The 16,589-nt window shown below is 44.5% G+C and overlaps 1 protein-coding gene across 2 annotated transcripts; it reads left to right on the plus strand.

Annotated features, from left to right (window-relative positions):
- The first annotated feature begins 5,421 nt into the window (after nucleotides 1–5,421).
- On the plus strand, nucleotides 5,422–15,625 carry slc26a2 (solute carrier family 26 member 2). Of its 2 annotated transcripts, none has more exons than XM_062549483.1 (4): nucleotides 5,422–5,535; nucleotides 8,873–9,489; nucleotides 10,494–11,233; nucleotides 11,594–15,625. In XM_062549483.1, exons 2-4 carry the CDS (start codon nucleotides 8,893–8,895, stop codon nucleotides 12,453–12,455), a joined length of 2,199 nt encoding a protein of 732 aa, XP_062405467.1. In that variant the 5' UTR covers nucleotides 5,422–5,535; nucleotides 8,873–8,892; the 3' UTR covers nucleotides 12,456–15,625. The 2 variants fall into 2 exon arrangements, with proteins under 2 accessions (XP_062405467.1, XP_062405468.1); XM_062549484.1 differs by lacking the exon at nucleotides 5,422–5,535 and adding an exon at nucleotides 8,725–8,768.
- Nucleotides 15,626–16,589: the final 964 nt, after the last annotated feature.

A 16,589-nucleotide genomic window follows, 5' to 3' on the forward strand; every position in this document is an offset into this window, starting at 1 on the left:
TTTGTTGTGTTTGCTTGCAAATTTGAGGAGAATACAGATCTGGCGTGTCCTGCAATGAGAGCTACGGCTGTGCTGTGGTAGCTGGGATAGCCCTCAACCCTGTGTTACACTCTCAGCCTGCAGGTAGACAGAGAAAGGATGGGGGGATTAGCGGGATCGTTTTAAACAGGGGTGCGTGCTCCTAATCCTGTATCCTATTATGTCTTGGGATTATGAAATTTACATGCCTGAGGTGGGGTGGACTCACCTGATAGACATGTGTGTAAAATGGCGCTCTGTAATGCACGCAACAATGCTCTTGCTTGCACTTCTAGTGCACTACTAGTGTACTACTCAAATGATGAAATGATGAAATTATTAAAGGATCTCTCTGCTGCACTCTGTTCTTATCTCTAGCCTGCTCCCTCTTCTTCCCCGTCTCCCTCTGTATCTCTCTGCGGTTTTATAAGGATGTGCATTTATTACAAACAGAGCAAGTGTGATGTATCAGATCGATCCTGACCTGTGCAGTGACAGTAGTGTCCGTTGGTATCTGGGACTGGGTTATTCATTACTTCTGCAAAGAACGTGGTGAAGCTTAAGTCAATATCAGACAATGCAAAAGGTTGCTGTATAATGAGGAAGTGTCCTTTCAGGGGTAATTTACAGTGTGGGTCTGTGTTGAAACTTTTACTGGTGTAAGCAAAGTGTGATGCAACCACCATCATTAATCCAGAGAAGGAAAGTGTGTTTGGGAATTGGCTTGGCCTCAGTTTTACTTAAGAGTGGTTGTTGACCAAAGCCTTATCCTAACAGTGTTAGACACAAACACACAGATGTTTTAGCTAAATTAGATGTGCAAAGGAGTGAATGGATTTCTGGATATAACTCGCCTTAGCAAGAAGAAATGTATGGAAGTGTACACTTTTAAAATGAATGTGTTGGAAACTGTGTTGTCCCTATCTGGACATAGAGATGTTAAAAATAATGAAAGCTGTGTTGTTTTCAATGCCAGTCGTGTTATTTTCACTGTGTACACTCTTGAATCGAATAACAAAATAAATGTGTTGATAACAAAACAAACTGTGTGGTCCCTATCCGAAAAGCAATGCAAGTTGTGGTGTTTTCAACACATTTGTTTTATGAGTGTACTGTTTGTCTACTTATTTTTAACTAAGTATACATATAGCTTACCTAGGAGGTTACATTTCAGTCTCATCTTAAAATTAATGAAATCCATTTTTGGGTACTTTGGGTACAGTGTAATGATCTATAAAACAAAATGTGATATTATGTACTTATGTTGTCCATAAATAATGCATTTGTGTACCTGATTATTGGTACACTTGTAATAAGAAGTGCTTGTTACAATACTTGCCAAAGTGGGCACGTTCGATCTTACAGCGCTGCACAGATCTGGCTGAATCATACAATACAAGCATGCCTTATGCCAGATCTACAAAATGTAGGAAAAAGTCAGACATGCCCATTGATTCGATACCGTAACACGAAGCCAGGCAATATGTTTCCTTCAGATAGAGGTCTTGCTATAACCTCTCTGAACACTTCAAAAGTTTACAATACTTCGGTTTGTTTGTAGGGACCCTCATCACACTACCACTGTAGTGTAATTATATTTTGAGCATTGTCAGCGCTATAAAATAAGCCTTTTTTATGTCCTAGCTGGCGCCCTTAGCTTTCACGATAAGCCCATTCAGTGTTATTAAAAAAAAACAGTCTTGCTCCAAACTCCACCAATTGACATAATTTTTCTCTCAATCAAATGTTTGAACTTGTTAACTACTGTAAATAGACCCTACAGTAGGTTGTTTTTTCTTCATAGTTAGGCTTTAATGTCAGGGTGTCAAGAGTCCCACACTTTACCCCATTTTTTTCCTTCCCCAAAGAGAGAGGCCACTTTGGCAAAGTACTAGCAAGCACTTCTTATTACACATGTACTAATGATCTGTAGGTACACAAAAATACATTCTGTATGGACAAGTATGTGATATTACATATTGTTGCATAGGTTGGTAGTACACCACTTAGTGTAGATACACTGGAATAAGGACCCCGTAAAATAAAGTGTTACCTGGTATATCCTACTTCAATTGTCCTTGAGATGCTTCCACAACTTGATTGGAGTTCACCTGTGCCTAAATAAATTCATCGGACATTATTAGGACATTTCCGTCTATATAAGGTCTCACATCCATTGACATAATGTCACACCATGAAAGTATCACAAAGTACCATGAAAATAGATGGCAGGCTTATTGATGAAGTGCCTGCAATGTGGCTGGATAATGGCCATGCCCTTGCCCACAGCAGCTTGTCAATGAGGTCGTCCAGGCGACTGTGATTGTCTTCTCCGACCCATTCCCCAATGGAGTAATGTGCAGGCTTTTCTTAGGCGCTTAGCGAACCATCCTGTTTTACCACAAAGAGCCATCTTTAGATATATCTATTTTAATTCATATAGGAAACAACATAATACAAATTACATCATTGCCACTGTAGTTTCATAGCAAACAAAAGAAAAATCATACACTGCACAAAAACACAGACATATGAAAACACTATTTACGTTTTAAGTCTATTTACTCTGTAAAAAAATGAAATGGCTGGATATTTGGAAAAGGTGTATCTACAACATGTCTCCCAGTCAATGTCTTCAATAGTTTCCCTCTATGTGGCATTTAAAAGTCTTAATTGGGCCTTTCCAGCTATATTTTTCCCCAGGATTAGCCTGGGTTTCCCATACTGCCTTGCGCGGTGATTTCTTTCACGCTGCTAAGGCAGTCTGGAAACTAACGCCCCCATGTTCGCCTGATGTTGGAGGCCAATCACAGAACAGGGGAGAAAGCAAGACCATGAAGAGCTATGCAGAGACGCATTTGATTGACATCCGTGGCGCCCAATGAACGGATCTGGGCATTTTTTCAAATACGAGAAAATGAACGTCTGGTTGCCAGACCACGTCTCATTTGAGAAGTGGGAGGCGTTAGCCAGGCTACCCCAGGATAGTACTGTCAACATACTATATCAATACCATACAGAGGTCATTTAAATGTATTGACTAAACCACGTTTACGTACGGTTTGTAAAAGGTTGCTGCACGTGTAAATGACTGAAGTTAATTGTGCATTTTTGTGTGTGCATACTTATCAATGTAACTCTGTTTTAAAAGTGATTGCAAAAAGTGATAACTCTGTTTTAAAAGTGATAGTGATTTGGTCCAGTTCAAGGCATAGACATTTTCTATTTTGTGTACCAGGTTTTCTGAAATGAATTAGAACTATGTTTGTGGCAACAAGGCTATATTAGGCTATATAATTATGCTAAGGCTAGCTCACACACTTTAAACTGAGTGTTCTACTAAGCTTCAGTTGTGAGTTCCAGATGTCCATATTTGTCCATATTTGTGTTATAGACACATAGCTATCAGAAAATAATAGTCTGGTGCCATCCGTTGGCACAGATTGGCCCAATCGGCCTTGGCTCATTAACTAACAGGGAAAGTAAGAGATATTCTTTTCTGTTCCATCTGTTTTTCACTGTACGATAAGACATTGTGAGGCAAGAAAATATGAATGGAGCATATAGTTTCTGGAAGAAGACAATAATGCTGGTGATATTTAAGTAGCCTGAGGTAGTCCTAACAGGTAGTCCTAATTCAACAGGAACACACAGAGGAATCTGGTCATCCCTGTTCTACAGGAACCACAATGACCCACAAAAGCCCCAGAGTCAAAAAATAGTCTCAGTCTTCACAGTCACAGAGGTATAGGCCCCTGTGTGATAGTCACATACATTACATGTACTGTAGCCTATTCGTTTAGCAGATACTTTTATCCAGAGCAACAATACAAGAAAAGTAAGACATTCAAGCTGGAGTGGAGGCGACCTTATAGCTATGAACTACTACTGCATCTGTCAGTACTATTGGTAGAGGACTGACATTATGACATGGCATAACAACATTACGACAAAATGTGGTTGGAGGAGAAAGTGGTAGGAGGAGGTAGAGGAAGGAAGAGAGGGAAACGCTTGGTAAGTGCAACGGGTGGGCCCACTCTCAACCTCTCTCCTCGATCCTGCAGGCTCGTTCCCACTGATCTATAACTAGCACTGGATAGACTATCTCATTGTTGCCGCCCCATCATTCTTTATCTAGATCAGTGGGAACAAGGACCGAGGAAGGAAGGGAGGGTATATAAAATGACGAATGAGAGGCACCCATGGTGTGTTAGGCTGTTAGAAGTGTTAGGAGAGAAGAGAAGTATGCTGGGAAGAGTTAGATCTTCAAGAGTTTTTTGAGGATGGCAAGGGACGCCCCTGCTCCGGTGGCTCTTATCAGGTATGGGCTACTAAATAAATGAAAAACAAGAAAAAAGGCAGCACTATGCATAATCACCATTTATTTACACAGACGCGTTTCGGCGTTCTGCCTTCCTCAATGTGTATGTTACAATAGTGGAAAGGAGTCTTAAATACCCACACCCATTACAACTCATTCCCTCATAAACCAATAGTAGCAAAAGTAGAGTGGGTAGCCTATTTAAGACTCCTTTCCACTATTGTAACATACACACTGAGGAAGGCAGAACGCCGAAATGCGTCTGTGTAAATAAATGGTGATTATGCATTAGTGCGGCCTTTTTTCTTGTTTTTCAATTATAGCTTATACTTTGGTCAGCACTCTAAAAACATTCTCAGTCTTGAGTGAAGCCTGCTCCTACCCTTACGAACTACTAAATAAATGAAACAGAAATTGGACTCCAACCAAACAGTGCATTCATTTTCTGCTCATTCTTATGTGAATGGAGATAAGAGAGAAATATAGGGGTTTTTTGTTGTTGGTTTTTTTTCTTTTTTTATCAGAAAAAGATTGTTACAAACTATGGTTGGCTTACTTGATAGTGGGGAGTGCCTGGGGTGGGCTAGTGGGGCCTGGGGCATAGGCCTATGATCAAAATCAATAGGTCAGGTTGGACTTCTCCCCTTGGCTTCAGGGTGTTTGGCAAAGCTATGCAATGAGTCCCATTAAGCATTAATTAATTGGCTGCTAGGCCTACTTACAAATCCTGTCCTTTATCACATCAGCCTTTTGAAGGCTATAGCCTACTCTGATAACTTTGTTGTTCTGCTTCGAACTGAAGGACTTCGGCAGCTCTGCAGCTTAGAGATATTCTGTAAAAAATAGAAACATTAACCTTTAAACATTCAGTGACACTGAAAAACCAAGCATGTTATAGAATTAAAAATATTCAAGAACTGACATAATGATCCAACTGTGCATCTACTTGAAGCTGAAGCATGACTTGCCATACAAGCCGAAATGTCAACTTGTGTGTGGTCACGTGACAAAGTTCCCTTTCTATCCACGTGACCCTCGCCGGCTTCAGATGTCAGAAGGGTATTTACGCGCATAATGCAAGTGGAAACCGTCACGGAGTGGGACTAGTGTTACTAGCCGTCACTGCAGGTAGGAAGGCAAGATGAAGACTGCCTGTAAATCCGGACGACTTCCCAAATAACACACATTGATCTGTGGTAGGTAGACCCACACAAATGATATTTGTTTAACGGAAACGTCACCTAAAAAGTTGTTGACATTTTTAGAAACTCGCCTTAGCTGCTTTGCTAATGTTAGCGCTTGAGTAATTAGCATTAACGTTGTGGACACGTTGCAAAGTCGATGCAATGCTGTTGTCAATGGTCTCCATTCATAGTTAACGCTAACACCTAGGCTATTTAAAAGATAACCCTTACTAGCCAACTGGTTTCTCTGTCCATGGTTTACATTTGTTTGTAATTCAAATATTTGGATAAATGTCCGATATGTAAGAGAGTTAGATGGCCCCTGTAGATGTTGTCAAGGTTTGATTAGCTGACACTCTTTTACAATCAGCAGCCCTGAGTTGTAAAAGCCTCACATTTGATATGTCTAGGCACTGATGATGTCTAATAGATGAGGGCGGGACGTCTGATAATAAAAATATATAAAACAAGAGTTTGACTTGCAGTTAGTGCAGACTTCGACTCCGAGACGTGTGAGGGGAGAAATGTCTTCCAGGTTGACAGTGTTTTCACTCATTGGTACAGTGGAGTCTTTGTTTTGAGGAGAGGTCGGTCAGCAGTGGGCTGTTTTAACGGCAGTTTCAGGTTTTCTTCTCCTTCCAAGTTGGAGGAAAGGTACTGCTGTGCGTAAGGCTTTTCGCAGGTATTGAGGTAAATTTGCTTAAATTACTCCATCTAAAACTAAATTGATAACCTTGCATTAATTGAGGACTATATTTGGAGGAGTATATTTTTTTATTTGAGTCTTTATATAGAAGGATGCTTAGAAGTTGACCACAGTTAGCTTGGACTTGTACAAACTCAAGACATGGAATTTTGCAGCGTTTTCTATTTTGGTAGACTCATAAATCTCTGTAACAGTCACCGCTGAACTATGTTGAGAGACTCTCCTGTAGTCGAGGCTGTGTTGATTGATAAGAAGCAATTGGACGTGGACAGGATGGAATGCATTCGGGTTGGTCTCACAGAAAGCATGCCCTGTAATTAGCGAACAGACTTTTCTTTTTCCTAAACTCTGGTTGAGGCTAGAAGGGTAGAGGTTTAACCTTAACAGGCTTGCCAAATGACTGATAATTCAAATTCACTAAAAGCTGACCATGTTATCAGATCAAAAATGCAGAGGCAGAGTTTTTCAAGGATTTCTCTGAACTGAGCCAATTGTGTCCTTATCACCTACATGTCTTAGCCTAGTGGTTGATAATCTATTGTGTCATTGAATAGTCCATAATGTTATTTTTAACAGGCTATCTAATGTGTCTTGATATCTTAACCCCCCTCCCCTTTCAGATATTACAGTGTTACATGGGTTAGGCTTAGTTGTGTGATCAGTCGGCCTTTTTATTTCTATTACTGTAGGTACTGACTTATAACACAGAGAATGAAGTCTCTGACTCTGACATTGCCAAATGCATGTCAGCAATGCTATTATGCTATTGCACTACGCAGCCTGTTGCGCGGGTAGGATCAAGACCCTTTTAGTTGACATTTGATTAACTGGGTTAATCTTGCTCTAAATAGCACTCAATAACACCAAGGTGATGCATATGATTTCTTCCATTGTGTTGCTTTGAGTGTTGGTTAGCTGGAGCACCGTTTGTGGATGATTGTGTTTTCCGTCGATACTGGGAGGCTATTGCACACTCCATTGCTTTTGAATCGTAGGGAAGATCCTGTTGATAGAATTCCCTTTCACTGCTACTGCCACTGCTGCCTTCATTGCGTCAGCATGTGATGATACAAATCCAACAGGTTTACCGCCTGGGCTCTTGTGTTTTCATTGGGATTGTGTCAAGGCAGGGGTTACGTCAAGCTGTTGGAAAAGCACACAAACTAGCCTAACACCAGGATGCAACTGCAGGGCCTACACCCAGATTCTGTTGTATTCCAGAGCTCAGCAGCAGCATGGGGGCTTGGCAGGGGGTTAAGTCTCGGTCTTAACCTCCAGCTGGACCTGCAGCAAAGGCCTGAGAAGCTACTGGAAGGATATGCAGCCACGCTAGCTACTAGACTGAGGGAGGACTGTTTGCTGTTTTACTGCTGAAATGATCCCACGATAAACAGAGGCTCTGATTCATGTCCTGGAGCTCTGATACTGTGTGTGTTCAGAGGTGTAGTCAATTCAGATGTGTGTGTGTGTGTGTGTGTGTGTGTGTGTGTGTGTGTGTGTGTGTGTGTGTGTGTGTGTGTGTGTGTGTGTGTGTGTGTGTGTGTGTGTGTGTGTGTGTGTGTGTGTGTGTGTGTGTGATGGAGAGCGAGAGGAGGCGATAGAGGCTAGTGTTTTTAAAATGATTGTTTTTCCTGACTGGTGGTGCAGTGTAGCAGGAAGAGCCTCCTGACCTCCGGAGGAAATGCGATCTGGCTCAAAATGATCACCAACTCTTAGCAACAGGTCCCTAGGGTGCAAGTTTTGTCACTGTCGTCCTCCCCCTGCTGGTTGTTGATGCCATTGCAGCTTGTTGATCGGTCCATTCCAGGCAGCAGGGGCTTGAGTGCCTCTTGTATTAAAATGTTACAGTTCCGATCTGTCTCTTCTCATAGCTCATCACGTCATGCTGCAGAGGGTTTTTTCATTCCAGTCCTTCTGGGATGGCTACAGTCCCTGTCTCACTGAGATATTGATATTTAAACTTCATGTTGCCTTTTGCTGTCGATTCTTCTAATTTGAGTAGCCTATGTCTGACTGTGAGTGTCATGGAGTGTTATTGTTTGTGTGTGTGCATGCACTTCAGACATATTCCTAGACACTGCTGTGAAGTGACAGCTGCAATGGACTGTGTAATTGATTATTCAGATGAATACCATTGTTAAAATATTAACCTGTGGGAGGGTCGTTTGATAAAGGTCAAAGGTTATATTAGTCCCGAGGTGTGGTTGGCTTTCAGTGCTTTTAAAGTGACAAATCTCTAGTGTCTAGTAGGCATAAGATAATGGATTGTTACACTGCAGATACTGCAGACAAACAAAGATTAAGAAATAGATTGTCATTAAAATGACACTGTTGAGGATCAAATATGCATACGTAATACGTTAGTTTCAGTCTCTACAGTTCAAACATGAGAGCAATACAGCGCTTATCTCAGGTAAACATGGTCTTTATCAGGAAGACCACACATGAGGTTTGTGTTTGAATAAAGAACACCTTTTCTATTCTTTATTTGTCTAGCCTCAAATAGAGCCTGCCCCCCATTGAGCTCTGCTTGATCCAGGTGTGGCTCAGAATTTGAGCTTTTGAGCTTTTGAGATTATATTTATTGTTAATGGCTTCATATAAAGCAATGTAATTCAAATTAATCGAAGCTCTGTCTCGTAGGGGTGAGGCTGGCTCCTAGCATGACCGTGGAAGACGGCGAGGCAGGGCAGGTCGCCAACGGCGACCACACCTGCCCGCTGCACACCCCTCTGACGCTGGAGGAGTGGGGGCGCGAGGAGGAGCCGTGTAGCGCCCAGGTGCGCCGCCGCGCCAAGAAGCTCTGCACCTGCAGCACGGCCCGTGCCAAGGCCCTGCTCCTCGACTCAGTGCCCATCCTCAGGTGGTTGCCACGGTACCGCCTGCGGGAGTGGCTTTTGGGGGACATGATGTCGGGGGTGATCGTGGGCATCCTGCTGGTGCCCCAGTCCATCGCGTACTCGCTGCTGGCCGGGCAGGACCCCATCTACGGCCTCTACACGTCCTTCTTCTCCAGCATCATCTATGCCCTGCTGGGCAGCTCGCGCCACATCTCCGTGGGCATTTTCGGGGTGCTGTGCCTGCTGGTGGGGCAGGTGGTGGACCGGGAGGTGGCGCTGGCGGGGTACCCCCCGGAGAACAGCGTCAATCTGACCGCCGCCGCGACAATGGAGAACAGCACCATGGGAGTTGTGTGCGACCGCAGCTGCTACGCCATTCTAGTGGGGGCAACGGTCACGTTCACTGCCGGGGTCTACCAGGTAAGTCACAAGTGGAGTGTTCTAATGGAGGTAGATATGACTGACGTGGGATCTGTGGAGCAAAATCTCCCTTCAACACAAAATGTGGTCCTTCTCCTACTATGTGTTTTCTAGAATACCGGTATAGCATATGTACAGTACTTATGGAAGATTATGTTCTTAGGAGATTATGTACTTTGGAGAATTAGGTTTTAATGGTATAATGGATAAAATACTACTATGTAATTACACGATTAGGACATTTTGCCTGACGGGCTGTAACACTGTGACAAGCTTTTTTGCATCCAGGCGCATGTAGTTAGGTTGTGTGAGGTTATGTTCAAATAAATATGGAAATACCAGAAGTTTGGCAGTGGCATTATGGTGAAAATGTGCTGTCTATCCTGAAAGGTAGCTCACAAAGAATGACAGAAGAATGGCAGGTGCTTTTCTGTATGCCTAGAAAGACCACCAACATGTGTTAAGTCCAAAGCAATGCAGAGTGGCCATAGTCACAGCCATAGTGAAGTGTTTCGCCTGAGGAGGGGAAAGTCATCAAGTTCTACTGAGCATGTCTTTGCTTGACATACTGGTTATCCTGGAAGATGTGGTTTACTGTTCTTAGTCCACCATTATAGTGTGTGTTGCTTCTTGCAGGTTTGTACAGGTTGTACATGAAATTATACTCCCACATGTTGTTGTATCATGATAGCATCACAGTGAGGTATCTTACTGTCTGTCACGCTACTGCAAATGCCAGGACTGTAGAGGAGGAATACACAGCACTCAGACCACAGGAGGTTCTTGTGTGTGTGTGTGTGTGTGTGTGTGTGTGTGTCTCATAATGTTTAGTTGATGTGTGTGTTGCCATCCTCCTGACTGCTTGTGTCCCTGATTCATATTGAGCATAGCAGGAAGCCATCAGGGTGGTTCTGTGGTAATAATAACGCCGGCGATGATGATGATGATGATGATGATGGTTGTCGTCTTTTCATCTCCCCCGCTGTGGTCACGGCGCTGCGCAGGTGCTGATGGGGCTGCTGCAGGTGGGCTTCGTCTCCGTCTTCCTGTCCGACTCCCTGCTGAGCGGCTTCGCCACGGGAGCCTCCCTCACCATCCTCACCTCCCAGCTCAAGTATCTGCTGGGTCTTAAGCTCCCCCGGCCACAGGGCTGGGGCTCCCTCATCAAGACCTGGGTGGGTCTGCTCAGCAACCTGGGCAACACCAACGTGTGCGACCTGGTGACCAGCCTGGTGTGCATAGCGGTGCTCGTGCCCACCAAGGAGCTCAACGACCGCTTCAAGGCCAAGCTGCGGGCGCCCATCCCCTTCGAGCTGTTCGTGGTGATCGCCGCCACGCTGGCGTCGCACTTCGGCGGTTTCCGCGAGCGCTACGGCTCGGAGGTGGCGGGCGCCATCCCCACGGGCTTCCTGCCGCCGCAGCTGCCCGCCTGGCACCTCATCCCCAACGTGGCGGTGGACGCCTTCTCCATCGCGCTGGTCGGCTTCGCCATCACCGTCTCGCTCTCCGAGATGTTCGCCAAGAAGCACGGCTACACGGTGGACGCCAACCAGGAGATGTACGCCATCGGCTTCTGCAACATCCTGCCCTCGTTCTTCCGCTGCTTCACCACCAGCGCGGCGCTGACCAAGACCCTGGTGAAGGAGTCGACGGGCTGCCAGACCCAGCTGTCCGCGCTGGTCTCGGCTCTGGTGCTGCTGCTGGTCCTGCTCCTCATCGCCCCTCTCTTCTACTCCCTGCAGAAGTAAGAACTCGGAGTGACGTGGCTTAGTAGTACTCTATACTAGTAGTAGTATACTTACTTATAAATTCCCTTATACTTATACTAAAAAAGGCATTTTAGGTATTATTTAGCTGGATTGGACTGATTGGAACTGAATCAATTAGAATGTAAATAGAACCCTAGTGCTAAATTCCCGCTTTTCATTCCTCTGTGCCACTCTCCATTGGCAACTGATCTTTTATTGAATGTTGTATTTAACATGAATGTTTATTCAAAATCCATTGAAAATGTCCGATTGTTTGTGTAGTGTATTGAAAGTAGCTGCCTGATCAGTTGAATGTCTTGTACTCTCCTGATGCCTTGCTTTGCTGGTGTCCCCAGGTGTGTGCTGGCTGTCATTATCGTGGTGAACCTCCGGGGGGCGCTGAGGAAGTTCCTTGACATCCCGCGCATGTGGCGGGCCAACCGCGTGGATGCGTTCATATGGCTCGTCACCATGGCGACCTCCGCCCTGGTCAACACCGAGCTGGGCCTGCTGGTGGGCATCCTGGTGTCGGCCTTCTGCGTCCTGGGCCGCACGCAGCGTGCCAGCGCCGTGCCCCTGGGCATGACCGCCGGCGGCGAGCTCTACGAGGACATGGGCCAGTACCGGGGCCTGCGCACGCAGCCCGGCGTGGCCGTGTTCCGCTACGAGGCGCCCGTCTACTACGCCAACCAGGCGCTCTTCAAGCGGGCGCTGTACCGCGCCGTGGGCCTCGACCCGGTCCGGGAGAAGGCCCGGCGCCGCAAGCAGGAGAAGCGCCGCAGGAAGCTGGAGAGCGACGAGGCCGCGGCGGCGTTCACGGCGACCGGGGTCCAACGGGGGTCCGAGAAAGACGAGAAGGACGGCGGCGGCGGCGGCGGGCGCTCGGCGGCTCACGAGTCGTCGCCGGCGGAGGTGAAGGTGACGGGCGGCGAGGCCATCCTGCCGCAGCACGCGGGCTTTCACAGCCTGGTGCTGGACTGCAGCGCCGTGCTCTTCCTGGACTCGGCCGGCGTGGGCGCGCTCAAGGAGGTGCGCAAGGACTACGCCGAGGTGGGCGTGCGTCTGCTGCTGGCGCGGTGCCGCGCCTCCGTCACGGAGTCGCTGGAGAGGGGCGGGTACTACGAAGAGAAGGGGGCGCGCGCCAAGGTGGTGTTCTTCACCATCGCCGACGCAGTGCTCTATGCACAAAGCCTCTCCGCTCAGAATGGAGACTGTTGAATCTTATCTTATAAGGGATACTTGCATATGTATGTATTTACATAATGTGTGTGTATGTGTGTGTGTGTGTGTGTGTGTGTGTGTGTGTGTGTGTACGTGTATGTGGATGTACATGTATGTGGATGTACATGTGTGTGGATGTACATGTTTGGTGCCTTCCAACACACAAGTGCCTTAAAATGAACGTTGGAAATTTCTCCATAGACCAATACCTGCCTCAAATGCAGTAATGTATGCGTTTGTACAGCTTTACCGGTAATATAATGCCACAGCTTTATATAGATATATAAATATGTAGATTTTGGAGCAGTCATATCATAGCAGTTTATGTGAAATGCTGTAAACTCAAACTCCAAAATGATCTAACTCCAATGCCTGCCCTGAGTGGTTTAGCAACACTAACAACCCTCAGAGCCCAAAGAGGATCCTGAAGGTTAAAGTCCACTCTACAAAGATCGGGCTACTCTAGTGCCTTTGGGAAAATTTTTCAGGTTCCTTTTTTATTATTATTATATATATTTTTTATCATCTGTTTTGCTCTTTTTACCATCCATCCACCAGCAGACCTCTATTCAGCTTTTACGTTCATCCTATCAGAAATCAACATTTACAGAGATGTAGCCAGTCGATTCCTTTCATTGAACTCATATTAATGATGTGTCATAGAGGCGTTTTATGTTTTTAATTTTCCTAAATTCAGGAAAAAGAAGTGTGTTACTTGTGAACAAAACCTAGCAGATTGAGTCTAATGATTCTTATTTATTCTCTCCATTGATGTTTACTGTTGACAAACAGTTTTTTTTTTTCTCTTACCCTTTAGTTTGCTACCATAGTCCTAATATTACTGACTGTACCCTCTCAGCCCAGACCATAGGCTCTGCCTCCCCAGCGTGTCTCAGGGTTGTGTGGGTGCAGATAGGGTTAAATCAAGGATCTTTGGTGGGTGAGTGGAGGAGAGAGGCGTGGCCATACTCTTTCACCCAGATAACCTTGGAAAAACAGAATGTTTACTGAAGCCATAACAATGCTCCGCTCCGGAGTGTACCTACCTAAGCACCCAGCGTGCCAGCCAGCCAGGTCACCCTGACTGAACGAACAAGACAATCTCTCTACATCTCCGCTAATATATGCACGTCACAATATATATGGCGTGAATGTGACTGATATGATATTGTGGAAAAGGCCTGAAAAGGTGTTGGAAGGAAATGTGCAGTAATAGCTTTAAGCCAAAATCTCAGCACTCCCTCATTTCAGTCTCGTTAAGACGGTGCTGTGTGTCGACAGCATCTCAGTGGCCATGTCATCACATAGCAGTGTACTACACATGCCCTGTCACTCTGAATGGTGACGGTTACATCCCAACATCTAAGCGCGCCTGTGTGTGTGTGACAGAGAGAGGGGGGGTGATATTTGTGTGCTGATGATATTTTAGTACCAGATAACAGGTGAGAGGACTCATCGTTTTCATCACAAGTGCAATGTGATACTGAATGTAAGAAGCTGCGTGCAGCTTTGTGCTTTTTAGGTCATTGAGTAGGATGGAGTCCCCTTTAAGCCCAATGGGGAAATTAAAGAGATTATTGCCATTGTTGTTTAGGCTTGTTTACAGAGCTTCAGAAGTTCATTGAATGGAGCTGAAATGGGTTTATTTATGGGAGGTAAAGTAGGAGGATCAGAAGTCCAGTTTCTTTGGACTAGATGTGCCTTGCAATTCAGGGAACATCCTTGAGAGAATTTGGCGTTGTGGTGTGTGGTGGAGTCAAATTGTTCATGAACTGGAATTTAAATTCTCTGAACTAATCCAATATCTTGGGAATGTCTTAATGTCTTACTGCGGCATTTATTCCAGAAGGAAAATGCGGCTAAACTGTGCTCTTGTCAGGTTTCTGGCAGGTTTGGAAAGAAAGCTAGCAGCCGTTGCAGGGATTTTGCCATAATCCTCTAGTCCTGTCAGTGAAACAGTCTGAGTCTGTTAAATAGACTTCTTTCTCTGGACCTTCTTACCCTTGGAATTGTAGTGAACTATACTGATTAGCAAGCGTGTGTGTGTGTGTGTGTGTGTGTGTGTGTGTGTGTGTGTGTGTGTGTGTGTGTGTGTGTGTGTGTGTGTGTGTGTGTGTGTGTGTGTGTGTGTGTGTGTGTGTGTGTGTGTGTGTGTGTGTGTGTGTGTGTGTGTGTGTGTGTGTGTGTGTGTGTGTGTGTGTGTGTGTGTGTGTGTGTGTGTGTGTGTGTGTGTGTTGGCGGCAATCATTCAGAGGGCATTTCATTCCGTAAAATGAGTTTGTGGAAGGAAATGCATTGGAGTAAAATTGGTGAACTCCTAAAAGCTGCAAACACACACACACCTCCAAAGGCACCACATTGAACTCCACCCAGTCTAATTATAAGTGAATCAGCAATCCTACCAAGTACAGTATAATACCATACCCCTGTCGATCAAGCTCCTATTCTGTCATTTGCATGTGATTTGTTCTGTGCTTTGAACCTCACCCACGGAATCCAACGACGAGTGTATTGCTGATGGTGACATGACATTTATGTGATTGATACAGCTGATATAGCCCTGTCTCAAACGGTCCAAATCACACGTATCATGATGACCACACAGCTCTTAGCTCAGGGACCTCACAACTTTTGCAACACTCCAGTCAGTTACCGCTCATTCACTCCTAGAGTAATGATCTTTTACATCTTGGGCGTGTGCTTGGGCGTGTGTGTTCCCCCTTTAGCCACAAGGGGGGGTGACAAATTAGCATGGGCGACAGTTTCTGACAAAATGTTTTAGATGGGCTGTGTTCTATAAGTGCAGGGCGCTTGTTATACCAAACACACGTTATGCAAACTTTTACAAGTAACTATTTGCCCTAAAAGTGCTACTTAAAAGGTCAGTTATTGTAGTGTTGATCGATACATGGGCTGGGAAACTGGATGTAGGGTTTTGTTACTGGTTTTGTAGTTAGATATATATATTTTTTAAATTATATTTTCAAACATTAGCCATGTGTAGATATATTTTATAATCACAGGGATGTGGATGATCTTGCATTATTATGAAGACATTTTGTTGTCTAGTTTTCTTTCTGTGTTTCCGTCAGTGAAATACCAAAAAGGTTATGTCTTAAATTCATTCTCCATTGAAAAGCTAAATAATAAATAATAATGATGAGCAATTCATTAATTCTGGCTGTATTTTTTTCTGGACGGTGGACGCTATGCATAGTTTTACATGATGGCATGTGGGATCTGGTAGATAGGCCTACTGCTTGGTCAAATATCCTATTGTGATGCGCTATTTGGAACATGCATACCGCACGGCTATGAAGTAGTTCCCTTCTTTTGGGCTTATTACAACGGTAAAAACAGCAATATAAACGAAATGATAGTAGCAGTGGTATAAGCGGGATAATCAACTCCGCGCCGTGCGTTTCTAGGAAAATAATACACTTATCGAAGTGTAAAGTCCACTTCGAACGTGCATTATTTTCCTAGAAACGCACGGCGCGTCGTTGATTATCCCTACATAACCTGTTATCTCAGCAAATCTCTTGTTCAGATTAATTGAATGTTCAGTTACACAACAGTGTGCAGTGTTTGTGCAATATCTCCTTACTTAGCACATTGAAGGATCTTCATCAAACCTGGCACACTTAATCACCTTGAAGTCTAAATGGACATTCTAGGTCATTTGTGTCAAAGGTCGTATGCAGTTATACATGAAATATTGCTGCAACAAACTGTCTGCACAGAATCACCAGCACAATCAAGGACACTCATTGTACCATTGATACAGTTAATTACTATGAAGGGTAGAGAACGTGATAAGGTCATCATCATTATTATTCCAAAGGTCAAGACTGTACGGGGCTGAACATAAAATATTATTTAGACAAATTATTCTACCGTCTTGGTCAATTTTTCAGATTAGATTAGATTAGATTCAACTTTATTGTCGTTGAAAAAGTTAGTACAACCAGTAGGCTACAAAGAAATGCTGTTTAGCATCTAACCAGTTAGTGCAATCATCAAAAAAGTGCTTATGTTCTATATAGCAGTACATAGATATACATAAAAAAATAAAATGCAGCTTGATCCATTTTGTACATAAAGTGCATTGAGTAATCAGACAATCCATAT

Source organism: Sardina pilchardus, chromosome 11 (genome assembly GCF_963854185.1).
Source record: "Sardina pilchardus chromosome 11, fSarPil1.1, whole genome shotgun sequence".
In the NCBI taxonomy this organism is placed as follows: domain Eukaryota; kingdom Metazoa; phylum Chordata; class Actinopteri; order Clupeiformes; family Clupeidae; genus Sardina; species Sardina pilchardus.

What these genes read in the sequence shown, in the direction of transcription:
- slc26a2 (XM_062549483.1), top strand. Translation starts at nt 8,893, where the DNA reads ATGACCGTGGAAGACGGCGAGGCAGGGCAGGTCGCCAACGGCGACCAC. An exon ending in TCACTGCCGGGGTCTACCAG is followed by an intron (nt 9,490 to 10,493) that starts GTAAGTCACAAG and finishes GGCGCTGCGCAG; the next exon opens with GTGCTGATGGGGCTGCTGCA. An exon ending in CTCTTCTACTCCCTGCAGAA is followed by an intron (nt 11,234 to 11,593) that starts GTAAGAACTCGG and finishes TGGTGTCCCCAG; the next exon opens with GTGTGTGCTGGCTGTCATTA.